This window comes from Cucumis melo, chromosome 7 (genome assembly GCF_025177605.1).
Source record: "Cucumis melo cultivar AY chromosome 7, USDA_Cmelo_AY_1.0, whole genome shotgun sequence".
NCBI classification, from domain to species: Eukaryota; Viridiplantae; Streptophyta; class Magnoliopsida; order Cucurbitales; family Cucurbitaceae; genus Cucumis; species Cucumis melo.
In genome coordinates this window covers 5,424,882-5,447,319 of record NC_066863.1, presented here as the reverse complement: position 1 = coordinate 5,447,319, position 22,438 = coordinate 5,424,882, and the positions used below count along the sequence as shown (strand labels likewise).

Genomic DNA, 22,438 nt, shown 5'->3' with positions numbered 1-22,438 from the left:
TTGAAATTGATAAATATTAGGACACCAATACAGAATAGGAAGTGACAAATTATTAAACCCTAGACCTATACATAGGAACAGTATCTTTTTAATCGTTAACTTTGAAGGTAAACTTCTGTACAGTGAAACTAACATATGGATTGATCAAAACTATATCCATTAATCTCTTTATTTATTTATTGTTCTAACTTTCATCGATATTATATTATTTCACTCCTAAATGCATTCTTCTTACCGATATGGCTTAGCTCAACTAGCATTTGTGTATATCTAAAGAGAAGTCATGGGCACGAATCTCTGACTCCAAGTTGTATTTTAATACCTTAAAAAAAATCTTCTGACAAGTCTTTCGAATTTTCTCATTTGACTTCCTTTATGACCAACTTTTCATAGTAATAAAAGTAATAAAAGCAAGTCTACCCGTTGATTAATAGCTACCATCAAACACTTGTACATAAATTCTATCCTTGTTAACTACTCTACAACCTCACTAATCTCTCCATGAAGACATCGTTTCTCACCTACACGTTTCTACATGTCCTCACAATTCTCTACATTCTATTTTACTAATCTTTGTATCTATCCATCCTCACAAAATGATCTTTCCATCTACTTTTGAAACAACTTCAGTTTCCTACAATGTTATGCGTGTGTATATATATAAATCTATATATAAGAAATTCAACATGAACATCTTTTCCTTCTCTTTTTTCTTTAACACAATAAATACAGAATAAAAATTTGAACCTCCAACTACAAGGAAAAAAGATATGTGCTAAACTAGACTCATTTAAACTAAAAAAAAAAATACTTCCCTTGACAATAATAAAAACAAATCATTCTCCAAAAGAAATTCAACAGAAACGTTAGTGAAAAGGAAAAACAAAAACAAAAATGAAATGTACATGTTTTTTAATCCCCTTAATATCATTAATATTTAATACATGATTTATAGTAAACAAAATTTCTGGTGTTTGTAAAAACAAATGATCAAAACTAGCAAAGTTGTTGAGGTATAAGCTAAGAGCTACGTTTTAGTGAAGTGGGCATAGAATGGAGTGTCTTGTGTTTACACAAATAAGCATATGGCAACAACTGCTCTCTCTTTTGCATTCTCTATCTTCCTCTCTAAGGATCTCTCAACTCTATCTAGAATTTAGGAGGCAGGAACTCAAAACTTGAAACTAATCACCTATCATTCATTAATCTATAACTCATCGTGCTCGTTCGATTCGGGTTGGGATTTGGACTCCGACTGGGCACTTTCACTTGCTGGGCTCTCTGAGTCCTTTGCCGATTGGTCACCTTTGGTTGAACTCTCATCGGTTGTTGAATTCGAACTTTTCTCATCTTCTTTACCACTGGCTGATTCGTTCACAGGTTTCTCAATCTTAGGCTTTGGTTTGGGAATCTTATCGATGCTAGCAACCTGTAAGTACATAGATATTACTTATGTAGCAATAGTATTGGGAAATGGCATAATGTTAGCATGTATTTGATAGTTACGAGGGTAGCTATCACATTATCTGTTTATGAGATTCAAATTGAGAGCAGTAAAATACCTTTTCTTGAATGTTAAAAGCCTTCGAGTATACGTCTTCGGATGTAAATACTGGTGGGCTAGATGCCGAATTCCTACGCAGGAGAGAACACTTTAGTACACTTTTGCCATATTGTAGTAATAATAGCAGCACAGGTTCGTAAAATAATCCAACGTACTCCAAATACTATACAGTTTGATGATGATTTAAAGCAAATAGTAGTTTTAAATGAAATAAAAGTGCACACGCTGGAAAGTTTATATTTAATCTATGACCATTTTGCAAAGGAATATGTGGTAATATAATTTTAAAAAAGTGTTGTTTTCAAATATAGAAAAATGAACCAAAATATTTATAAATATAGCAAATAAAAACCGAGATTTGTTAGAGAATTTCTTTTTTCTTTTTTCTTTTAAAAAATTAAAAAAAAAATAAAAGGGTATGCAAAGAAGAGGATTCGAACTATGATAATCACCAAACCAGATTAAAGGCACGACTGATTGAACTAATTTTGCTGGTTCAATAATCACAAAAAAATGATGATCTTATTAGGAACTTAAGGAAAACATTACGCATCAAATCAAAAAACAACTGATAGACAATATGTTAGGGAATACTGTTCAAACTCATAAATGATAAATATGGAAGGCATCATGCTGGAATGATAATATCACTGAATAGCAACAAATTTTCAGGGACATAAAGCCAAACGAAAATTCATATTTTTCTTGTCCAAATTTAAAATAGTCAAAGAATCTGAAAACAAAGTAAACTCCTCATATTAAGAGGTGAGATTAAGAATCTTGACACCCACAAATAATAGTTTTCCACATTAATAGAATTAATTTAGAAGTATATTGACTTCGTTTCAATCAAAACGAATGTCTGAAAGGAAGTCAGTCAAAAAAGCACATCCAATTGTGTATTATTTTAACAAAGTCCGTTTGTATGGAGAAAAGATCACTCAATTGAGGACAAATTGATTAATAAGGTAGAACCAACCAACAGTAAAACAATGTTAGTTGAGATGAACATACCAGGATACCAAGAGAGTACATGCACAGACAAAATAACATAGGACTGAAACCAGGGGGATGAAAGAAACATGACATTGAGAATTACTTACTTCTTCTGTTCAGCTTCCTTCTCATCCAACCAAATCCTGAACTTGTCACTTTCACTTTTTACCTAGACAAGCCACACAGAAAATTTCTCAAAACAGAATGACTCAAAAGGGAGCAATTCAAAATCAATAACTCATAAATACTAAAATACAGAAGGAAACAGCACAATGCAAAACCTTACCTCCTGTATTCTTTCTTTTGGAACCCAAGGTTTCTTGGTCTCCCAATTTTGTACGATCTGCAATTACTCAAGAAGGCCAAAAGGTGAATTTCTTATTAATCTTTTAGAAGAAACCAATTTTCAAGGATGAAAGTACCCAAAAGGTGTATTACATTACATTAAAGACCCTCAGTTGCTGGTAATCAAACAGAAGGTCAAATTTGAAATTAAAAAATAAAATAAAATAAAAAAAAAAGAAGAAGAAGAAGAAGAAATGAGAGAGAAAAGAAAGAAAAAAAGAAGTGCATTAGATCAGAGGAATGAATCCAAAAGGAGAAGCGTTAAAATGCAGTAGACCTCAAATTTCTTCACATGTACTTCACAAATTATCAAAACCTAAAAACTTCTCATTTTCTTTCTAAGCATGAATTCATACAACAATTAAACCAACTTGACAAGGTAATCGGCCTTTGTCCTGAAAAGAAGAAACTAATACAACTTCCTGCATCATGGCAATTCAAACTTCATCCTCGAGCTATACAGATACTACTCCACAAGAACCACAACTAAGAAGCACAAGGGCATTAACACAAGTGATTCAAATCCTTCAAAACACACAAAAACTAAAATAACTGGGGATCAAATGGAAGGTTTCTAAATAAAGTCAACACAATAACCCTCCCCAAGCTTGATCAACCAAAACCTATCAGCCTCGAGAGAAGAAAGGCTGGAAAAAGGGTAAAGAAACCGAACAATTATACTATGATTTGCAAGCAAAGACATCACAGGAACCCTAATCATCATAATAGAATACTTGTCAAATGACACAAAGTAGGATGACAGTAACACCAAGAGATAACTTTACGATTAAAAGTGATGTGGATAAGAAGTGTAATAATACTCCAAATCTAATCAATTCTAGTTGGATATCATCGCGTAAAATCTCCACAGGAGAACAGTAAGTTATGTTGTTGGATGATTTTCTTAAACTCCTAAAAGAAGGTCATAACTTTTTTAAGAAATAAACATAATAGAAAAAATAGGATTTTATTACATACTATTGTAACCCTGTATCTGAGAAGAGTGCACATAATTTAATATTTATTCCACCTATGACAAAAAGGGATAAGTTGTTATATGAAACCTAAAAGAAACTTTATGTTTAAGGTTGATGGACATTCATGTTCCAGTAATTAAGATTTCACGTGCATGCGCATGAAATTGTTAGGATACTTCCTAACAAGAATCATAATATTTCATATATTGAGAATTAACTAAGAACTACAATACGATCCAAGTTTGTGGTACTTGGGACCCCTCTCTTGATAATACTACTCAAAACCTATCTACTCAACAACACCCCCTTCTTCACTCACCAACTTCTTATTTATAATCTGTAATCTTAGTAACCGCCTAAATATCTAATTACCCTTATACCCCTAACCCTATACTAACCTAGGTATCTAATAGAAACACAGACAAAATAAAGTTTAAATAAGTACAAGAATAACAATTAGGGTTATTTTCAAATATAGCAAAATAAACCAAAATATTTACAAAATATCAGAGTCCATCTATGGTGGACCACAATAGACCAAGATAGACTACTATATCATGATAAACACAGATAGTAGTCTATCTTGGTCTATCATAGATAGACAATGATATTTTGCTATATTTATAAATATTTGTAAAAGATTAATTTCTCTAACAATTAAAAGCCTTACCGTTTGTAGGTCAAGAAGATATTTGCGAACTGTTTCAACAGCCTGAGGTCTTGCAGTGAGCTCTTTCAATCTACGTAAAAAAAATCGGTATGTAAAACTTTACTGAGTATAATGCCAACTTCAGTAACACAGCACTCTAATAATGGAATGCTAAACTCAGTCCAATTTATGGACATATAAGGCACTCCTGTCATTCGCAAGTACCTAAAGAATATTGGGTCCCCAGTGGCTTTTAACATATCAAGGCGTTCTTGAAATTCTGTCGCAGAAGCATCTTCACCATCCATATATAGCCAATCTTGTACCTAAAGGAAAAAAGTAGTGAAATAAGCTTCATGACGAGCATCGTCCCAATACCATCAAAAGAAATCCTGACCTCATCAAGTTTCTCATTAAAAGCTTGACGTTCCTCGCTTGTACAAACTTGTTCCAACTCATTGGAGGTTTCAAACTGGCATGAAGAATACAACAAATCAATAAATATAGGCATGAGAAGTATTGCTGCAAAAGTTGTAGAAAACTGCTACAAAGAAGAAGACCGTGCCACTGTGGCCTACAAATACTGTACAGTAGTAGGGGATAGGGAAAGATGAGAAAACACAGAACAATGTTTGAGAAAATAAATGATGTGCCATTCTTGCCTAGTAGTATCTGATTATGAGAACATATAGATTTTATAGTAGTTTTACCCTTAAAAGGTCTAAACGAGGAAGCAGATAATGACTGTGTATATATCATCCGAACAATATTCTTGGTAATCACAAACTGACTCCTAATTATGGTAATACTCTTTGCATATGCTAAAACACAGTTTCTAGCTTACCCTAACCTATTTATTTGCAGTTTATATATTCATGTTAGAGAAGCCCAGTTCTAAGCGATCTAAACTAGTACTTGTGTTCAGATACATCCACACTCCGGCACCTCAATGATAATGAGCGCAGTTGATCAACTGAGATGGAGAAGAGGGTAAGCAACCTATTACTAAACAAGAAATTTTCAGGCAGGCAAATAGTTTAATACAAAACAATAGACAACCAACAAATGAATGACATAGTACTTCCTGCTTTGAATTATTTTTCCTGGTGTTTTCAAGGCGCAAGGTGCACTCTAAAGCCTAAGGCGACACTTTTTAATCACCTCAGGTGAGAGACGACAAAAAGGCGTCACCAGATTGAAGCAAGGTGCCGTTAATAAAATACATAAGGTTAGAAAGAAATTAACTCAAATAATCTTGAGAAAAAAATATTTGAAGATATAGAAACAAAAATCATTTTGTTTCTACTTTGACTCTTTTTCTTCTTCAATTCTCCTTCCTTTACTTGATTTTTCTTTAATTCTACCTTTACAAACTTTGATACTTCCTTTTTTTTTTTTTTTTGATCCTATTGGATAAGAATGATCTCTTTTTTTAAAAAAAGTTGAGCAATTGAACAAGGCAAGCGCCTGGTTCAAGGCGACTGAAAGGCGCAAAAGGCGAGAGTGCCTTACTAAAGGTGCTCGCCTTGGGTACTTGCAAGGCATTAGGCCTCACCTCGCCTCTCGCCTCAGGCAAGTGCCCAGCTGCGCCTTAACAACACTGATTTCTCCCCTTTTTAGTTCCTGTTTTGAGATCATTAAGTTCTCTAATTGAAATTAATAGGATACAAGTTGACTAATATTATTTATGCTTCTTATAAATAAGAACTCAAAAGATCTCGTAGGAATTTTAAGAATGATGAAGAACCCCTAACCTTCTCCTTGGTAGCATATATGTAACTTTCCAAGTTATTTTTAAGCTCGGCAGTTCTTCTTCTCTCTGCATCCTTTTTGTCCAGTGCTTCTAATTTACTTTTGGCTTCAGCAAAAGATTCTTTGGAAAGAGGAACTCCTGGCCCCACAGTCTTCTCAATGATCTTTAAATCATATAATAAAACAAAGAATGACAAGAAAAGGAAGCGTTAAAAATATATTAATCCATACCGTATTAACTTCTAAAAGAGACAAAGCATCTAATCGCTAATAAAGTTAATAATTGACAATACAATAGCCACTGCACTAACCTTTAGTGGAATTCTGAAAGTTCGCTTTTTCAGCTTTTTTTCAGTAGCAGGCTCAGATACACCTTGTTCCTCTGTACTAGGGTTGGATGTGTTACCAACCCCACCATTTTCAGGGATCGATGTGTCATTCTTTCCTTCTGATGTATTTCCAGAATCCTCCACAGTTGCATTGGATGAAGCCAGTGTTGAATTCTCAACTGAAACATTCTTCCTTGGTACATCTACCCATTCTGATATCTCTATAACAGCATCTGCTCGATCGAAATACAGAATTCCACTTCTACTGAGTGAGAAGTGCAATGTTGCCTTGATGGGAGATGACAAGTTCCGAGTTGAATACCTAAAGAGAACAAACAAGAAATCACACTGAGATATAAAATGCAGCAAATTATCTATTAAGCTCGAGCTCACGGCTTGATTAAATAGATCTGCTAGTTGCTCAGATTATTGGCAGTCCTTACTTCTCACTAATGTCCGTCAAACCAGAAACAGCATATTGAGCAAATGTGGGAACGTCAACTCCAGGTGGTAGAAGATCATTCTCATAGGCAAGTGAAACTTCAAAATCCTTATTGTGGACAACTGATCTGTACATCTACGATACATGCAAGTAAAAAGTCATACAATAAGAAAAATAGTTGAGAACTTGTGAGACCTCCCATTATTAATGTGTATAAAAGAAGGGGCAAAAAAGGAACTCACAGGACAGCCAGGTGGCAATAGAAAAGCAGTAATGGGATCGTGTGAACGTGCAAGTGTGGGCCCTAGTAGGAGAATGTTTTGGTACCTATAAATAGTATCTTTTGGGGATTGGGGAGGGACATAATTTTTAGGTCATCATTGTAGTAAAGGCGGCTGAGGCCGATGGGCTACCCTAGCTTGTAGAGAGAGGGGTGGTATGTTTTCTTTCTTGTTTTTTCAGCTGTTGTTTCCTTTGTTTGAGCTTGTGACTGTTATATTTTGGCATTATAAATATATAAATACAGAGTGCTGCCTCTGTTTTGCCATTATCTTAGTAAATATTGAGTAATTATCAGTTAGAGGCCTCACAGAACTTTATTAAAGATTCATGATTTAGCAGATTGATATCATTTATTTACCTTGCTGGGGAGTTTCTTCATGCGCGGTACAAGAACTTGTCTAGTGCTCTCATCCTTTAAGAGATCAGGGCCATCTAACTCAACAACGAATCCATAGGGAGAACCATCCACCATTCCAAGCTTACGGTTCAATTTGATTCCATCACTTAGATTGGCAGCATGGAGAGCTGCACCAAGTACAATAGCTTCATCAGCATCCAGATGTTTGTCCAACTCTTTCCTTCCAAGGAACTCCTGGAGTTTTGCCTGTCAGCAGGAGAAAAAAGGAATTGTTCTCACTTTAGCAGAAAATTGTAAAGACACAATTGAAGAAATTCAATTTACTGTTAGCTGACTAAAAAGTCAATTCCTAGAGGGGAACATAGAACTAAATGCATCCCAAGTCAAAATTGCATTAAGCATAAAGCTTTATCTATGATTTAAAAATTACATTTGGATTAACACGGGTGATTCCATTCACTCTTCAAGGTTTAGTATTTGTATCCTTTTCATTCAACTTTTTTTTTTGTCCCTTTAAAAAAAAGGAATAGTTTCATTTTTTTTTCCTTCCATTGGCTTCAACTTTTGAGCAACGAGAAAGACAGCATATAGAGGTTCCAATTTTCAGCTGAAAATATATCTAGCAAGGAAACATGAGAATTTCATAAAGATAGATCGCAGTTCTATTCCTTTTAAAACTTTACAACGACAAAGCAGCAGCATGTGGAGGGTGAGAATTGAGAAATCCATCACCCTGGAAGGCTGCAAGATGATAATGAAAAGCAAACACTGGAACAAAAGCTACAACTACAACAAAACACAATGTTTGAATTATACAGGAAGACAGTTGACTTCGAACCTGCAATTTTGGCACCCGTGTAGCACCTCCAATCAACTCCACAGCATATATATCGGCCATCTTTAAACCTGAATGCTTTAATAGTTCTTTTACAGGTAAAAGAGATTTCTCCCACAAATCCCCACACAACTCTTCAAACTTCTCCCGCGTAATGGTGCTCCTGAAATAGAAACAGGTTACCAGGAAACTCAGAAGAAAGCAACCATAATCCATAATTCCTAGCGCCAAGGACATGATAAACTCATAATTTCATTTATAAGTAGCAACATGGGGATGCTCTGTAAGAATGAAATGAATAATTGGTAAATAAGAAAGAGGAACGGCTATCATGTAAAACCAACCTAAAGACAATAAAAATTGTTGCTCGTGAGTTTACACAAAGCTTTCAGCAGTCTAGAAACCTTCAAAACAGATGACCAAAACAATTCACACATTCTCCTAAGCGTCCTTTTTCTCTACAGATTTTAGATGATCAACTATGATACCACAAATCAAGCTATTCTATGGCATTAGCATATACAGCATTTAAATTGCCCAATATATATGTAAAGATTCCTTATGAAGAACTCTACTAACCTAAAATCCCGATCATCATGGAGAGATTCAACTGATATTGGAGCGGCTGTATTTGCACTCAAAATTTCTTTAGTTCTTTTCACTTGTTTCTTCAATTTTGCCATCGCCTTGGGATAGTTTCTTACATCCACACCATTCCCAACTTGTTTATTGAACTCATCAGCAAAATATTCAACAAGTCGAAGTTCCATATTCTGGCCCCCAAGTTCTGGGTCCCATCTAACATCCTTCACCTATACAACATGCCAAACTTGCTAAGATATGGCAAGGCACAAAAGAGCTAATACAAAGAGTGAAAAAGTTGATGAGAGGCTACTAATTTTTCTTAATAGTGGTCAGGTAAGGAACAACAAAATTACATGCTACATGACATAAACATGTATTCTTATTTAATGAATTAACCACACTTTTATTAAGAAAAAATCAAAAGAGACTTTTTTTGTAAAGAAACATTTCATTGATATATGAAATCGGGGGAGAACCCCAAACACCAAAAGGTGGTTACATCAGCGACAATCATAGACTAAAAAGGATAAGCTGTAATGAGTTAACCTTGAAAGAATGTACGGGCAAACAAAAGGGGAGGCAACTACTGGCAGAAAAAAAACTGTCTATGTCATGTCACTAACCATTTTTAAATCACAAAATACTTACCATCGCAAAACAAAGGCTGAAAGTTGCCAACTTAGAGAATAATAACAAAAACAGTGCCGATAATAAAACCTTCCATTTTTTAATCATCAAGAATAAACTACAAAGTACCAAGTTTTAATTTTGTAAAGAGTCATGCATCATTCATGCAAATTAGATCTGGTTAAAAAGCAAACTGATCCTTAAACAAGCTCCTAAATCATTCACATTTTGGCTTTAGTCTCACTCACTTATCTACCATTCTCGACAGAGTAGTCTGGCGTTGCATCACTTTTCTTTTGATACAGAGTCCAGTCTTCTACCTTGATCACTTTGTATGGTGTAATGGTACAATACTGCAATACTTATTTATATTTCCTGGAAGGTTTTTTCATCTACCAAGACTAAACTATGGCAAGGGTAACAATAAAATATAGATACAGCCATTATTCCTAGTGTTCTTCTGGACATTGTCAGTCAAGGTTGAATTGAGGTTAAAGCAAGCCACCCTTGGGCACGAAATTAACTAGAAGCTTAAATCTTAAGTACAAACTATCGACAAAACTTGTCAGCCTCGGATAAAAGGTCTCTAGAAACTTTTTTCTCTCTACAATAAGGACATTCGGATAAAAATAAACAATTTAACTGCAGCAAGTGCGCAAGACATAAATACTTTGAAATACATTCGATGGCAGGCTACAGAAACGATGGTTGAGGATAATTTACCTGAAATTGGTTGACCGACACAGTCTTCCCGTACTCTTTCGCATTGTAGGACGAAAAATAAACAAGCGCCGCGTAAGTATTGCTTGAACCCATATCGTAGAAAATAACATGCTTCGACTCATTGGAAAAATTCTTATCAATTCCATATTGTAGCGCTGCACCCGAATGTTCATTGATCAATGAAAGTACATTTATCCCAGCCAGTTGCGCAGCTTGAAGTACCGCTCTTCTCTCTGCTTGCCCAAAGAATGGTGGAACAGATATTACAGCATCTTTCACCTGCACTTTCGAATGAAACTCCGCTAAATTCGAAGCATAACCCAAAAGCATTGCCAACAATTCCTCAACCGAGTAAACAGTCACATTGTCATCAGTTTTGAAACCAGCAGCACCCCTCGAATCTTCCACAATATCAAATGGTAAGTACAATGAGTCCGTCAATCTTTTAGTATACTTATAGGGTTTACCAATAATGTCCCTAATCTGGGAAAACACCTTATTAGGATACCGCGCAACAAGACCAGCCGCTTCTTCGCCTATTAAACGAGTTCCCGATTGAAAAGACACCAAAGCCGGCGATTTACGCTTAGACATTTCATTGATCGCGATCGAAATTGGACTCTGTCCAGGTTTCAAATTCACAACAGCAACTTTAATCGATTCAGACCCCAGATCTATGCTCGAAACCGCAGAATCCGACGGATAGAAAATTAGAGAAAAAACAAATAACAATAACCCGAACTTCATTAAGATCGACGCCATTCTCTACTCTTCAGCTCTAAACAAAACAAAACAAAACAAAACAAACATTCTATTAAAAACGCAAATCATCAAAACGAAAAAACTTCAAATTAACGATGATTTACAAAAAGAAAAACACGAGTACGAAACAGAAAAATCTACCGGAAAAAGCAGATGGTTTGGAAATCCAAAAAGGAAGAGAGGATGAAGCAGAAGGTTTAGGTAACAAAGAGGAACAATGGAGACTCAAAAGGAGAATGAAACCAGCAAAACTTGAATCGCATTCTCCATAGACGAAGCTCCGGTGTGTGAATTTTGGTTTGGTTGACGAGAAAAATGTTGATGGAAAATCATCAATCAAAATAAAAAAGAAAAAAAAATCTTTCTACTAATAGCATTACTGAAGCCGAGGGAGGGAGGGAAGTTTGGGTATTCTATTTTATTATGTGAAGAATCCTACGTGGAAAGTGTTGAGTAACATAGCCAATTGTTATATGCCACGTGGAGAAATCTACACGTGGCGAGTAGGGAGTCGTTCTGTTGTGTTGTGCTTCCGGTGGTCATAGATGTGTGTAGAAAATATTGGGAGTTTCTCCTACGGCGTGCTAATTTTTCCTTTAGACGATCCTTCAATTTTATGTTGACACGTGTCTCCCTTATTATTTTGTTTATTTTGAATCATCGCAATTGAAATATTTGTGTAAAACAAATTTAGATTTGAAATAATACTAAAACCTACAAATTTATCAAAATTCAAAATTTTCTCTTTAATCTAACCAAATCGGGTTTGATTGTAACTTTACATAACTCTATAACTAAAGAGAAATATAAGTTTTCAATTTAAAGTCTTTTTGTATAGTGTAAATATATCTATATCCTTGAAAGTGGAGAAAACAGTTTCTCTTCTATTTTGTTTTTCAAATCTCCTTTTGATTTAGTGGTAAATTCATTTTTTATTTTATCTTTTTTTTTTTAACAAATTCATATGGACTCTCTCCCACTATTTTACTTGTAACAATGTATTCAAAAATATATGGTTTTCTTTTAGAATATGAAAAGTTGAATTAAAAAAATAAAATATGAAAAATGTTAAAGCTTAAAAATTTTTCATTTACATTTTCAAAATTAATTAAAATTAAATATCTTACCTTAATTCTAATTACCAATATAAATTCAAATAGTTAAAATATCAAAAGTTTTTGTAACACTTTTTTAACTTTCGTTATTATATAAAAGGTTGGTTTGATTTTTTTTAATAACATTATTTGGTATCTTCTTCAAATCTTCTATATTTGAAAATCTATTAATTTGAAAAATATCAATGTATAAATCCTATTGTTTGATTAGAGATTTGAAGCATTTCAACCAATCATGGAGAATTAAAGTAACAGTTCTTTGACAAACAACGTTCAACCTTTCGCTCAATAAAAAAGTTTATCAATTTTGAAATTCATTTTGGTTGATGAAGAGGTTTGTTTTAAAACTGTTTTTCTTTTTTAATTTTAATTTTTTTTAATTCAATCATTGTTTTCGCAATCAATTAAAAAAATAAGGAACATAAACATTAAAATGATTTTTTGTTAATTCATGTTTTCAATTCCGACTAGAGCAAAAAGAAGTGATTGATTATGAATAGTTGAATGGGAGAAAGTTTGGTGGTTAATATTATATTGTGTGTGTTTACTTTCATGTTCATAAAAATTATATATGTTCTAATAATATGAGATCATATAATATGAAATTCTACTATATTTGAATATATAAATTTATACTATGTTATTTATACAAATTTAACATTTTTATATACTAAAATAAAACGACAAATTTCACATGCAATGCAAAATGTATATAATATAAACTAGGATACACAAAATCTTCATCTTAAAAAGAGAGCCTACAAAATAATATAAATTTTGATAATTCTTAACTTATTCCAAACAAATAGACTCAGATGAGTTGGAAAAAGAAAAGAAAAAACAAACCATTTAACAACAGAGATGTAGTAATTAATATGTTGATTTCCCTCCTACTCAAACTCAATTTCTCATATACGAACAACAATGACATTTTTTAAAAAATTTTCATGAGTGGTTAAGGTTGAATAATTTTTTTTCTTAATTTTAAATTTTCAAGGTTTTTAGAATAATTGATCTGTGAAAGTTCAATTGTTAGAAAATAAAATTAGGAGTGAAAGTATATTAATTTTTTTTGGTTAATTTTGATAAAGTAACAAAACCCAAAATATTTAATGTAATGAAAATGGTAAGTTCATCAAAAACCAATAAAATATTTTAGTTGCGACTTATTCATCTTCTCTTCCATGGAATTGATAAAATATCTTCAAATTTGTTCTTGTAAATATTTTGTCTGTATATAAAATTGAGGTCTTTTCAAAAATATAAAAAAATGGTAAAATATTTACATTGTATAGAACAATTCAAAAAACGGAAAAAGTTCAGAGACCTGTCGTGTAAAATACCGAAAATACTTCGTTAACCACGCCGTCAATAACGTGCGCATAATATATTTACGATCGTTTAGATATGGCTACAATTTATACGCGATCGTTTAGATATGGCTACGATGTGATCGTTTAGATATGATTATAATTTATATAGCTACAAGTTATCGTTTAGATATGATTATAATTTATACGCGATCGTTTAGATATGGCTACAGCGCGATCGTTTAAATATGATTGCAATTTATACGTGATCGTTTATATATGGCTAAATGATTTTTTTTTTTAATTTTTAATTCTTTTGTACACGATGATTTAGATTTCTAATTCTTTTGTTTACATTTGTCTACTCCCATCTAAATGATCTTTTTTCAAGATTTGGTTAGCAAATGTAAACGCCTAAAAAAAGAAAAGAAGAAAAAAAAATGTAAATATTACACGATGTAAAAAAAAAAGAGGGTTGAAAGAAATTGCAAAATCAAAAAAGAAGAAATACGATAAAAAGAAATAGTAGTAAAAAGAATACGAACAACGTAAAAAAACAATTGAAAAATAAGAAAAATGATAGAAAGAAATTTCAAAAAAAAACAAAAGAAGAAATAACAATTAAAAAATAAAAAAATGATGGAAAGAAATCGCATAAAAAAAAGCAAAAGAAGAAAGCGATGAAAGAAATTACACACAAAAATAGCTAACTTCACGGCCTTTGTTACTGCACCCTAAATAGTTTGGTGTATTGTTGCATTTACAATCCGTTACTTATAAAATTTTCATAGAGCTGTTAAAGTATTTTTTAAATGAATATAAAATTCACCGATGAGTATAAAATTTAAATCAGGAAAAGGAAATTTTAAAAACATAAACAAAACATAATACTCATTAAGAATCAAACATTTTCAAACCTAAAAGTTGAGAAAAAATAATTAGAAAGAAAGAGTGTTTGGACTATCCAACTCCACTCAGGTTTTCGGTTCTTTCACCCACCTCTTATTACAATACATTTGAAAAAAGTAACTTATTTAAAATGATGTATTTAATAATTTTCGCAGCCTCATCATTTCTCAGATTATTTTTCGCTCGACCTCTGCTCCGGCGGTAACCACCACTCCTTCTTCGACTTCACACTCTATCTTCTTCATATTTCTTTAATTAAAGCACCCAAATCTTTGATTTCTTCGAAATTATTGTTATACAATAGCTTAGCTCTCAATTTCTCCATCGTTTTTGTTTCTAGCAATTTGAAGTTTGCTATACATCGTCGTTGTAATTGTAATGACCATGCTTCCTGTTTTTTCTGTTCTGTTGGGACTTATATATGTTTGGTTTCTTTTTTAAGGCAACGAGGCAGCTAGAGGATCGGTGGCTTCATGCTCCAGATGCTTCCGGCGGTTTCTACTTGTTTTTGGGACCCATCTCAAATGGGTAGGTATTTGTGTGTGTGTGTGTGTTTTTTTTTTTTTTTGGTATTGATACCTAAATTTGTAATTTCTGGGAGGAATTGAAAGAACGCCCACAATAGATGAATAACCCACCATTCACACCGGTGTGGTGCTTGGTCACCATCAATCCATTGGATCAAGTCAGCATTCGATTAGAGAGCTAAAGAGTAGAGCGTACCTCTAATATCATTACCTCTCATGATTGTATAGAAATAGGTTTTGTAACGGTCATTTGCTAACTAACTTTCCGAGTCGTTAAGGAGGGTCGGTCTCCCTACACTAAGTGAAATTTACTTATGGCTACACGAACAACCCTATAGGTGGGCTTCTACATTTTCGCAGATTAACTTATGACTTCATTGCTTACTCCATGGGTTGATTTAACCAAATTAAGCTCTTCTCTTGGAATGATCCATTGGGAATTTGGCCATCCGAGCTAACTATTTAGTCATATTTCTTATCCACAGCATTTTGAATTATACGAAGAGGGTCCTTCATTGCTCCATTGTTGTTCACTAATTGGAGGCTTTGTTCATCAGTAACTTCGTAGAAGCTACTGCCATTTGATTCCAATTGAAGTCTGAAAGATGTGTTGTTGTTGAACAATGGTTTGAGCTTACTTCTGACTGATTTTGCTGCATGCTTTTAGGTATCCTCATTGGCAATGTGGAGTTTACGAGCCGGCACCTTTCTGCACTCAGATCATATACTCTTCGACCGAAGGTTCAAATGCTTATCCAAATCACCTCTACGAAATTTCAGTACTCTCTTGCCTTATTTTCCCTTGATTCTAGTGATCCTGTTGATGAAATGACATGCCTGGCTATGAATTTTGGATCATTTACCTCAGATTCTGAGGGCATCCTGTATTTATATCTCAGATTCTGAGGGCATCCTTCTATTCGAGTCACTGTTTCACTTTATTCTTGAAGATAATTACTATTGATTTTTAATGGTTGTCCTACTTCCTATGAGAGACTCTTTGAGAGAAATAAGATCTTGCAATATTCTTCCATTGCAGTTTGCGCATAAACTGTTGTCTCAAAAAGTGCCAACAGCATTAAGGACTTTATCCTATACCAGTCAGGAATATGGAAAAGAACCCGTTTCGAAGAAACGAGACGTGTATCGCCAGAATGTGGATCTTCCAGCCATATTGCCTAAAAAGAAAAAGAAACCTTATCCTATTCCCATAAAGCAAATAAAGCGGGCTGCAAAAGCTGACAAAGAGCTTGCACAAAGGGGTATAGAGAAACCACTTGAGCCTGGGAAAAATGGTTTACTTGTACCTGATTTGATTCCTGTTGCTCATCAAGTATTGGATGCTTGGAAAATTTTGATTAAGGGCCTTTCACATCTTTTACATGTTATTCCAGTATATGCTTGCAGGTCGTTCTTTTCTGGTCAAGAAGTTTCAATATGAAATATTTTTAGCGAGCTTGTTTGGCTCTGTCCTTCTAGTATTTCGGTGTGCTAAATATAAAATTCATAGTTATGCTGAATATCAAATGTCTTTTGATTCTGTGTAGGGAATGTTCAGAAGTTCATGTAGCCCATTCAGGCCACCATATTCAAGATTGTCTTGGTTCTACCAGTGCAATGCGTCGAAGCTTCCACTCATGGGTCACAGGTTCTATTAATGATGTCTTAGTCCCTATTGAGTCGTACCATCTTTATGATCCTTTTGGCCGTCGCATTAAGCATGAAACACGATTCGAATATGATAGAATTCCAGCTGTTGTAGAGCTCTGCATCCAGGCTGGTGTGGATATACCTGAGTATCCTTCACGTAGAAGAACTAAACCCATTCGAATGATTGGAAAGAAGGTAATTGATCGAGGTGGAAATATGGAGGAGCCTAAACCTTGGCAATCTTGTGAGTCTTACCCTCTTCTTGATTTCGATACACAAGGGGCTTCTCAACGATTTGCACCTCCTCTACCTGACGATGTCCCTAGAATTGCCCAAGAAACAATCGAGGCATACGAAACTGTTAGGTATGGTGTAAGGATGTTGATGAAGAAGTATACAGTGAAGGCTTGTGGGTACTGCCCTGAGGTTCATGTAGGACCATGGGGTCATAATGCTAAGCTATGTGGAGAATTTAAGCACCAATGGAGGGACGGAAAGCATGGTTGGCAGGATGCAACTTTAGACGAAGTACTGCCTCGCAATTATGTTTGGCATGTTCGTGATCCAAAAGGTCCGCCATTGATTGGTACATTGAAGAGGTTTTATGGTAAAGCTCCTGCTGTGGTTGAAGTGTGTATGCAGGCAGGCGCAACAATCCCCAAGAAATACTTGCCAATGATGAGGCTTGACATAGTCCTTCCTGATGGCGAGGAGGCGCGATCTGTTGCATAATTGTGTTGGCCAAAGTCATGGCGATTTCATCTACACAGGTCTGTCCAAAGGCCTCTATTCTTACCTTCGAGTTTTTGAAGAGAATTTTTGAACATTGACAGCCGATGGATCTACAGCTTAGATGCTACATTAAGAGCAGTTAGATAAGTGGGGATATCAGATGTATATTAAGGTTTGACTAGATTTCCTTGTTACAGTCTTCCTTGTCCCCTTGTTTGTATAGTTAAAATGCCCTGACCTTCAACTATTTGAATACTTGATAGTTGCCGCTTTAACTTGGTGGTTGAGTTCGACATCTATAATTGTGAAGTTCAGAAATGAAAACATGAAGTAGAAGGGAGCCTCTTACTGTTATGTTGTATGTTGTGATCAGTCTTGAAATTGGAAATTTGGAATGTCAGCAAAGCAAGATCATCAGTATCTCAAGTTCATTTTTTGTATGAACTTCTTTTTGCCTTTCTGTTTGTCATCATATCAAAGATGTTCCTGTGGCTGTGGCTTTTTTTTAAATGAAGAATTTCTCTTTACCAAACTCAATTGCAAAGCTACCTTCAACGACAAAGTTAGGATTGAAACGTTACTTTGGCAACTTAATGGAAAAATGAGAGGCATTGAAGGACTTCGAAGACAAGAGGAGAAGATGCCCAGTTCTTCCCCTTTTTACTGTAGAATTTAGTATGAATATTTGATCGATCTTTAAAATTTCAGCTGTATTGATTTTCGGTAATCTTTTTTGGTAGACATAATTTCCATTTCATTTTTTTCCTTTTTCTCATCAATAAAAGTTTCTTCTGTTTCCTTTCATATCTATACATATCTAAAGCTGAACTTGCAATGGATCAAATTATTCCATTGTTAATGTTCAATCAAAACTTAAATTAAAATTTTCGTAAATGTTCCAACATTGGCTCATCTAGAAAAAAGTTCGAGAATATGGAAAACCTCCAAAACCACTCTTCATCTATGTACTATCAGCAGTTTCTCATAATATATCAAGCATATACCTATAATCCAACATCCACTCTGTGTTTCTAACAGTTTTCAATATGTTGCAAATTTCTGGCCTCAAGTCTGGGGGAGCTTTAGATAGAAAACAGTGCAGCTGATTGTCAATCTCGATCCAACTGCAGCCAGGTTGCTTCTCAGCCTTATTTTCTTTCATCAATACCCTGACTCTCTCAACCATATCCCATCTCCCTGCCTCAGCATGCATGTTTGATAATAGTACATAATTTGAAGCATTTTGTGGTTCGAGTGCCAAAAGCCTCACAGCCGAATACTTAGCTAGCTCCAAATTATGATGTATCCTACATGCCCAGAGCAATGCACCCCATATTTTTGCACTTGACACATTTTTCATCCCCTCCACGATTTCCACAGCCTCTTCTAACCTACCCACTCGACCGAGCAAGTTGATCACACAAGCATAGTGTTCTGGTTGGGGTTTTATTGAATATGTCTCAGTCATGCTCTTAAACAAATTCAAACCCTGATCCACAAAACCACCATGATTGCAAGCAGATAACAAGCCCGTGAATGTAACTTCATCAGGAATGACACCTCTTAGTGGCATCACTTCAAAAAGTTCAACAGCTTCTTTTCCATACCCATTTAATGCATATCCAGATATCAAAGAATTCCATGAGACCACATCTTTATTGTTGATCTCAGCAAATACATTTTCAGCTTCAGTGACTCTTCCACTTTTCGCATACATGGTCAATATTGCGTTTTTAACGAATAAGTCGTTGGCAAAACCAGTCTTGATAGTGAGATGGTGAAGTTGAACTCCAACTTTCAAAGCTGCAAGATTGGCAGATGCTCGCAAGCAACATACAATAGTTGCTTGATCAGGCTTCTCTCCTTGCTGTTTCATCAATATGAAACAATTCAGTGCCTCGAAGTATAATCCGTTTTGTACATATCCTGTAATCAGAGAATTCCAAGAGACAACATTCCTTTCTTGCATTCCATTGAACATTTCGAGTGCTTTATCCATTTGTCCTGCTTGAGCATAACCAGCTATCATAGTATTCCATGAAACCATGTCTTTGCATACCATTTCTTGAAACAAACGGAGAGCTTCATCCATTCTTCCACAATGTGCGTAGCCAGTGATCATGGTGTTCCAACAAACACTATCACGCACAGAAATTTGACTAAAAATTTCGTTGGCTTCATCCATTCTACTACTTTGTACATATCCATTGATCATTGCTGTTTGAGCAGCAATATTCTTGTAAGGCATTAGATTTAAAATTTCCCTTGCCTGCAAAAGTTTACCAACTCGAACATACCCATTGATCATAGCAGTCCACGATACAGAGTCCTTTTCTGGCATTTCCATAAATAGTTTATAAGCATCGTCAATTTGGTTGTCTCGTACATAAGCTCCAATCATAGCATTCCAAGAAACCAAATTCTTAGTTGGCATCTCGTTGAAGAGATTTCGAGCCTCAGTCATCCTACCGCAATGTGCAAAACCAGAGAGCATTGTCACCCAGGATACCACACTTGGGGTTGGAATTTTCTTGAAAAACATCCAGGCAGAATCCAAATCACCAACCCCAATGTATCCATCAATCATCAAATTCCATGAAACCACATTCCTTTCTCCCATAGCTTCAAAGAACTGCAGCCCTAACTGCATTTCCCCATTCTTTGTGTAGCCTGATAACATAGAATTCCATGAAACTATATTCTTAACCAACATTTCATCAAATAGCTTTTTCGCCTCATCGAACCGTCTCTTCTTTGCATAACCAGCAATAAGTGCATTCCGACAAACTGTGTCTTGCTTGTCAGGAAGCAAATTGAAAAGCTCCCTTGCTTTCTCAAGCTCACCAATACGAGTATAACAAGTTATCATCAAAGTCCACGAGTAGATGTCTCTTTTAAACATTCTATCAAACAGTTTGGCTGCATCCTCAACCAACTCATTGTGCAAGTAACCCGCGATCATGGAGTTCCATGAAACCAAATTTCTTTGAGGCATTAAATCAAACAACTCGCGCGCATTTGCTATCCTTCCATTTTTGGCATAGGCAGAGATCATCGAATTGTACGTCACAACGTTCTTCTCAGTCATCTGCAAGAAAATTGCAACAGCTTCTTCAACGCGACCTGATTTTCCCAACTGGGAAATTCTTAAATTTTGAGTAACGACATAGCTTCCCTTCTCCCCAATTGACCTGACATTGAATTTCATCTCTAGAACTGAACTTTGTCGAACTCTCTAGAGACGAAACAACGCCTTCTCTGTTCGTCGATTTGAAATTTGCAACTCGCAACCAAGAACGCTGATGATGTGAAGCCGTGCTCGCGATGCAAATCAGATTTGTGAGTCAAAACCTGTTGGCGAGTAATCACCGGAGTAGAAAGCTCAGCATGTATCAGCGTGGGTGTCGCGCGTGGCCCGGGGAGGGAACGCATCTCAAATGCGGGCGTTTGCAGTGTGGGTAATGTCGTCAAGGCGTCGGTCGCCGGAGTTCGTATGTCGTCGTCGTGGAAATAGCAAAATTTCTTGTGCGATAAAATAAATTTATGACAATGCTCAAAGATTCTACGAGAACCACCGGTCACAACCGTAATCATATTTAGTTATATTTGTAAGTATTGTAAGAAAAATTTGTTTTTTTTTAATTCTTGGATTTTAATAAAAATGTTCATTCAGTCTCTTAATTTTAAAAAATAGATTTTTTAATTCTTATATTTATATAAATAATTTTTAAATTTTACTTTTTTTAGTTCATGAATTTTTATGAATAGGTTTTAAAACCCCATTATTTTGACTTTTATTTTAAATAATTATATTTTAAAGAAATATTTAGGAAAAAAAAGACTTAATTTGAATAGAATATTTCACAAATGTCCTAAATTAAATTTTTTTAATTTTATTAGATTACCAATTTTAACCTTATCATTAATATTAATTATATAGATTTTTCGAAATTAAAATTTATATTTTTCCTTATTTACATTATATTGTTCATTATTATCTAAGTTCTAATTCCTTAAATATTATAGTAATTAATGTAAAATTATCATTGTAATGAATTAAACGTTACCTTATTTCCTTAAGTTATTCATTATTAACAAATATAGAAATAATTTTTTAAAAATATCATAATGAATTGCGATAATAAATATCATATTTCATATTATTTTCATCACAAGCTAATTCATCCGACGCTGGCATGTTGTTATTCTTCAATTTCGTTAATTTCTTCAATTAATCTCATTTTCTTCAAGTAAGCCCGATTCTGTCATCCAAAAATCGCAACATTCTTTCAATTCCAATACATCCAGTTTCCTTATTCACGTAATCCTATTTCCTCTATCACCGATTCCATTTCATTCTTCACCGATTCTTAGTTTATTTCGTTCTTTCGTTATCCTCATACTTTCGGTTAGTTGTCTTTCTCAATTCCCCCACATTTTTTCTTACTCCATTACATCGTAGATTTCATATAACATTTTAAGCTTTGATTCCGTAATATTGCATTTAAATATATACCACTTGATATATACAATTTATAAATATATGTCGACATTCAGTTCTAAAAAAATATGATATATCGGTTCTGTTATTTAGTGTATATATACCCCTTCATATATATAATAATACATATAAATTAACATACATTTACTGAAAAATAAAATATGTTAAATTGATTTATGAATAGTATATATGAAACAATACATTATATATTATGAATGAAATGTTATGTTTTCAATTTGTTAAATTAGTTTATGTATTTTATTTCAAATATTCATATTATATGTAAAAATAATAAGTTATGTTTGAAATAATAGTAATTATGTATGATAATATATTAAATATAATAAATTGACAAACTTTGATCAGTATGCTAAAAATTTATGGAAAAATATGGAAATAAGATAATTGAACTAAAAACTGGAATATGAATATTTCAAATAAAATTCTTTAACAACTCAACTCTTTATA

General features: G+C 34.2%; 3 protein-coding genes across 3 annotated transcripts; 1 reads left to right on the top strand and 2 right to left on the bottom strand.

Annotated features, from left to right (window-relative positions):
• Positions 1–895: 895 nt before the first annotated feature.
• LOC103502499 (heat shock 70 kDa protein 17) lies at positions 896–11,621 on the bottom strand. The gene is made up of 15 exons (XM_008466444.3): positions 11,368–11,621; positions 10,465–11,242; positions 9,109–9,341; positions 8,533–8,692; positions 7,695–7,940; positions 7,056–7,189; positions 6,595–6,934; positions 6,286–6,447; positions 4,929–5,003; positions 4,757–4,857; positions 4,553–4,622; positions 2,847–2,903; positions 2,668–2,729; positions 1,563–1,635; positions 896–1,429 (listed from the first exon to the last, which is right to left on the bottom strand). The coding sequence occupies exons 2-15, from the start codon at positions 11,224–11,226 to the stop codon at positions 1,208–1,210; spliced, it is 2,697 nt and encodes an 898-aa protein (XP_008464666.1). The 5' UTR covers positions 11,227–11,242; positions 11,368–11,621; the 3' UTR covers positions 896–1,207.
• A 3,059-nt stretch (positions 11,622–14,680) lies between these two features.
• Positions 14,681–17,913, top strand: LOC103502498 (APO protein 1, chloroplastic). Its single transcript, XM_008466443.3, has 5 exons — positions 14,681–14,761; positions 15,003–15,088; positions 15,755–15,828; positions 16,127–16,494; positions 16,635–17,913. Exons 2-5 carry the CDS (start codon positions 15,034–15,036, stop codon positions 17,467–17,469), a joined length of 1,332 nt encoding a protein of 443 aa, XP_008464665.1. The 5' UTR covers positions 14,681–14,761; positions 15,003–15,033; the 3' UTR covers positions 17,470–17,913.
• Positions 17,914–18,287: 374 nt separating this feature from the next.
• Positions 18,288–21,058, bottom strand: LOC103502496 (pentatricopeptide repeat-containing protein At4g02750-like). The gene has a single exon (XM_008466442.3). It carries the CDS (start codon positions 20,675–20,677, stop codon positions 18,452–18,454), a length of 2,226 nt encoding a protein of 741 aa, XP_008464664.1. The 5' UTR covers positions 20,678–21,058; the 3' UTR covers positions 18,288–18,451.
• Between the last annotated feature and the right edge of the window lie 1,380 nt (positions 21,059–22,438).

What these genes read in the sequence shown, in the direction of transcription:
- LOC103502499 (XM_008466444.3), bottom strand. Translation starts at nt 11,226, where the DNA reads ATGGCGTCGATCTTAATGAAGTTCGGGTTATTGTTATTTGTTTTTTCT. An exon ending in CTTTCAGAATTCCACTAAAG is followed by an intron (nt 6,448 to 6,594) that starts GTTAGTGCAGTG and finishes TATGATTTAAAG; the next exon opens with ATCATTGAGAAGACTGTGGG. An exon ending in AAGGAAGCTGAACAGAAGAA is followed by an intron (nt 1,636 to 2,667) that starts GTAAGTAATTCT and finishes TCTCCTGCGTAG; the next exon opens with GAATTCGGCATCTAGCCCAC.
- LOC103502498 (XM_008466443.3), top strand. Translation starts at nt 15,034, where the DNA reads ATGCTCCAGATGCTTCCGGCGGTTTCTACTTGTTTTTGGGACCCATCT. An exon ending in CATATACTCTTCGACCGAAG is followed by an intron (nt 15,829 to 16,126) that starts GTTCAAATGCTT and finishes CTTCCATTGCAG; the next exon opens with TTTGCGCATAAACTGTTGTC. An exon ending in ATTCCAGTATATGCTTGCAG is followed by an intron (nt 16,495 to 16,634) that starts GTCGTTCTTTTC and finishes GATTCTGTGTAG; the next exon opens with GGAATGTTCAGAAGTTCATG.
- LOC103502496 (XM_008466442.3), bottom strand. Translation starts at nt 20,677, where the DNA reads ATGAAATTCAATGTCAGGTCAATTGGGGAGAAGGGAAGCTATGTCGTT.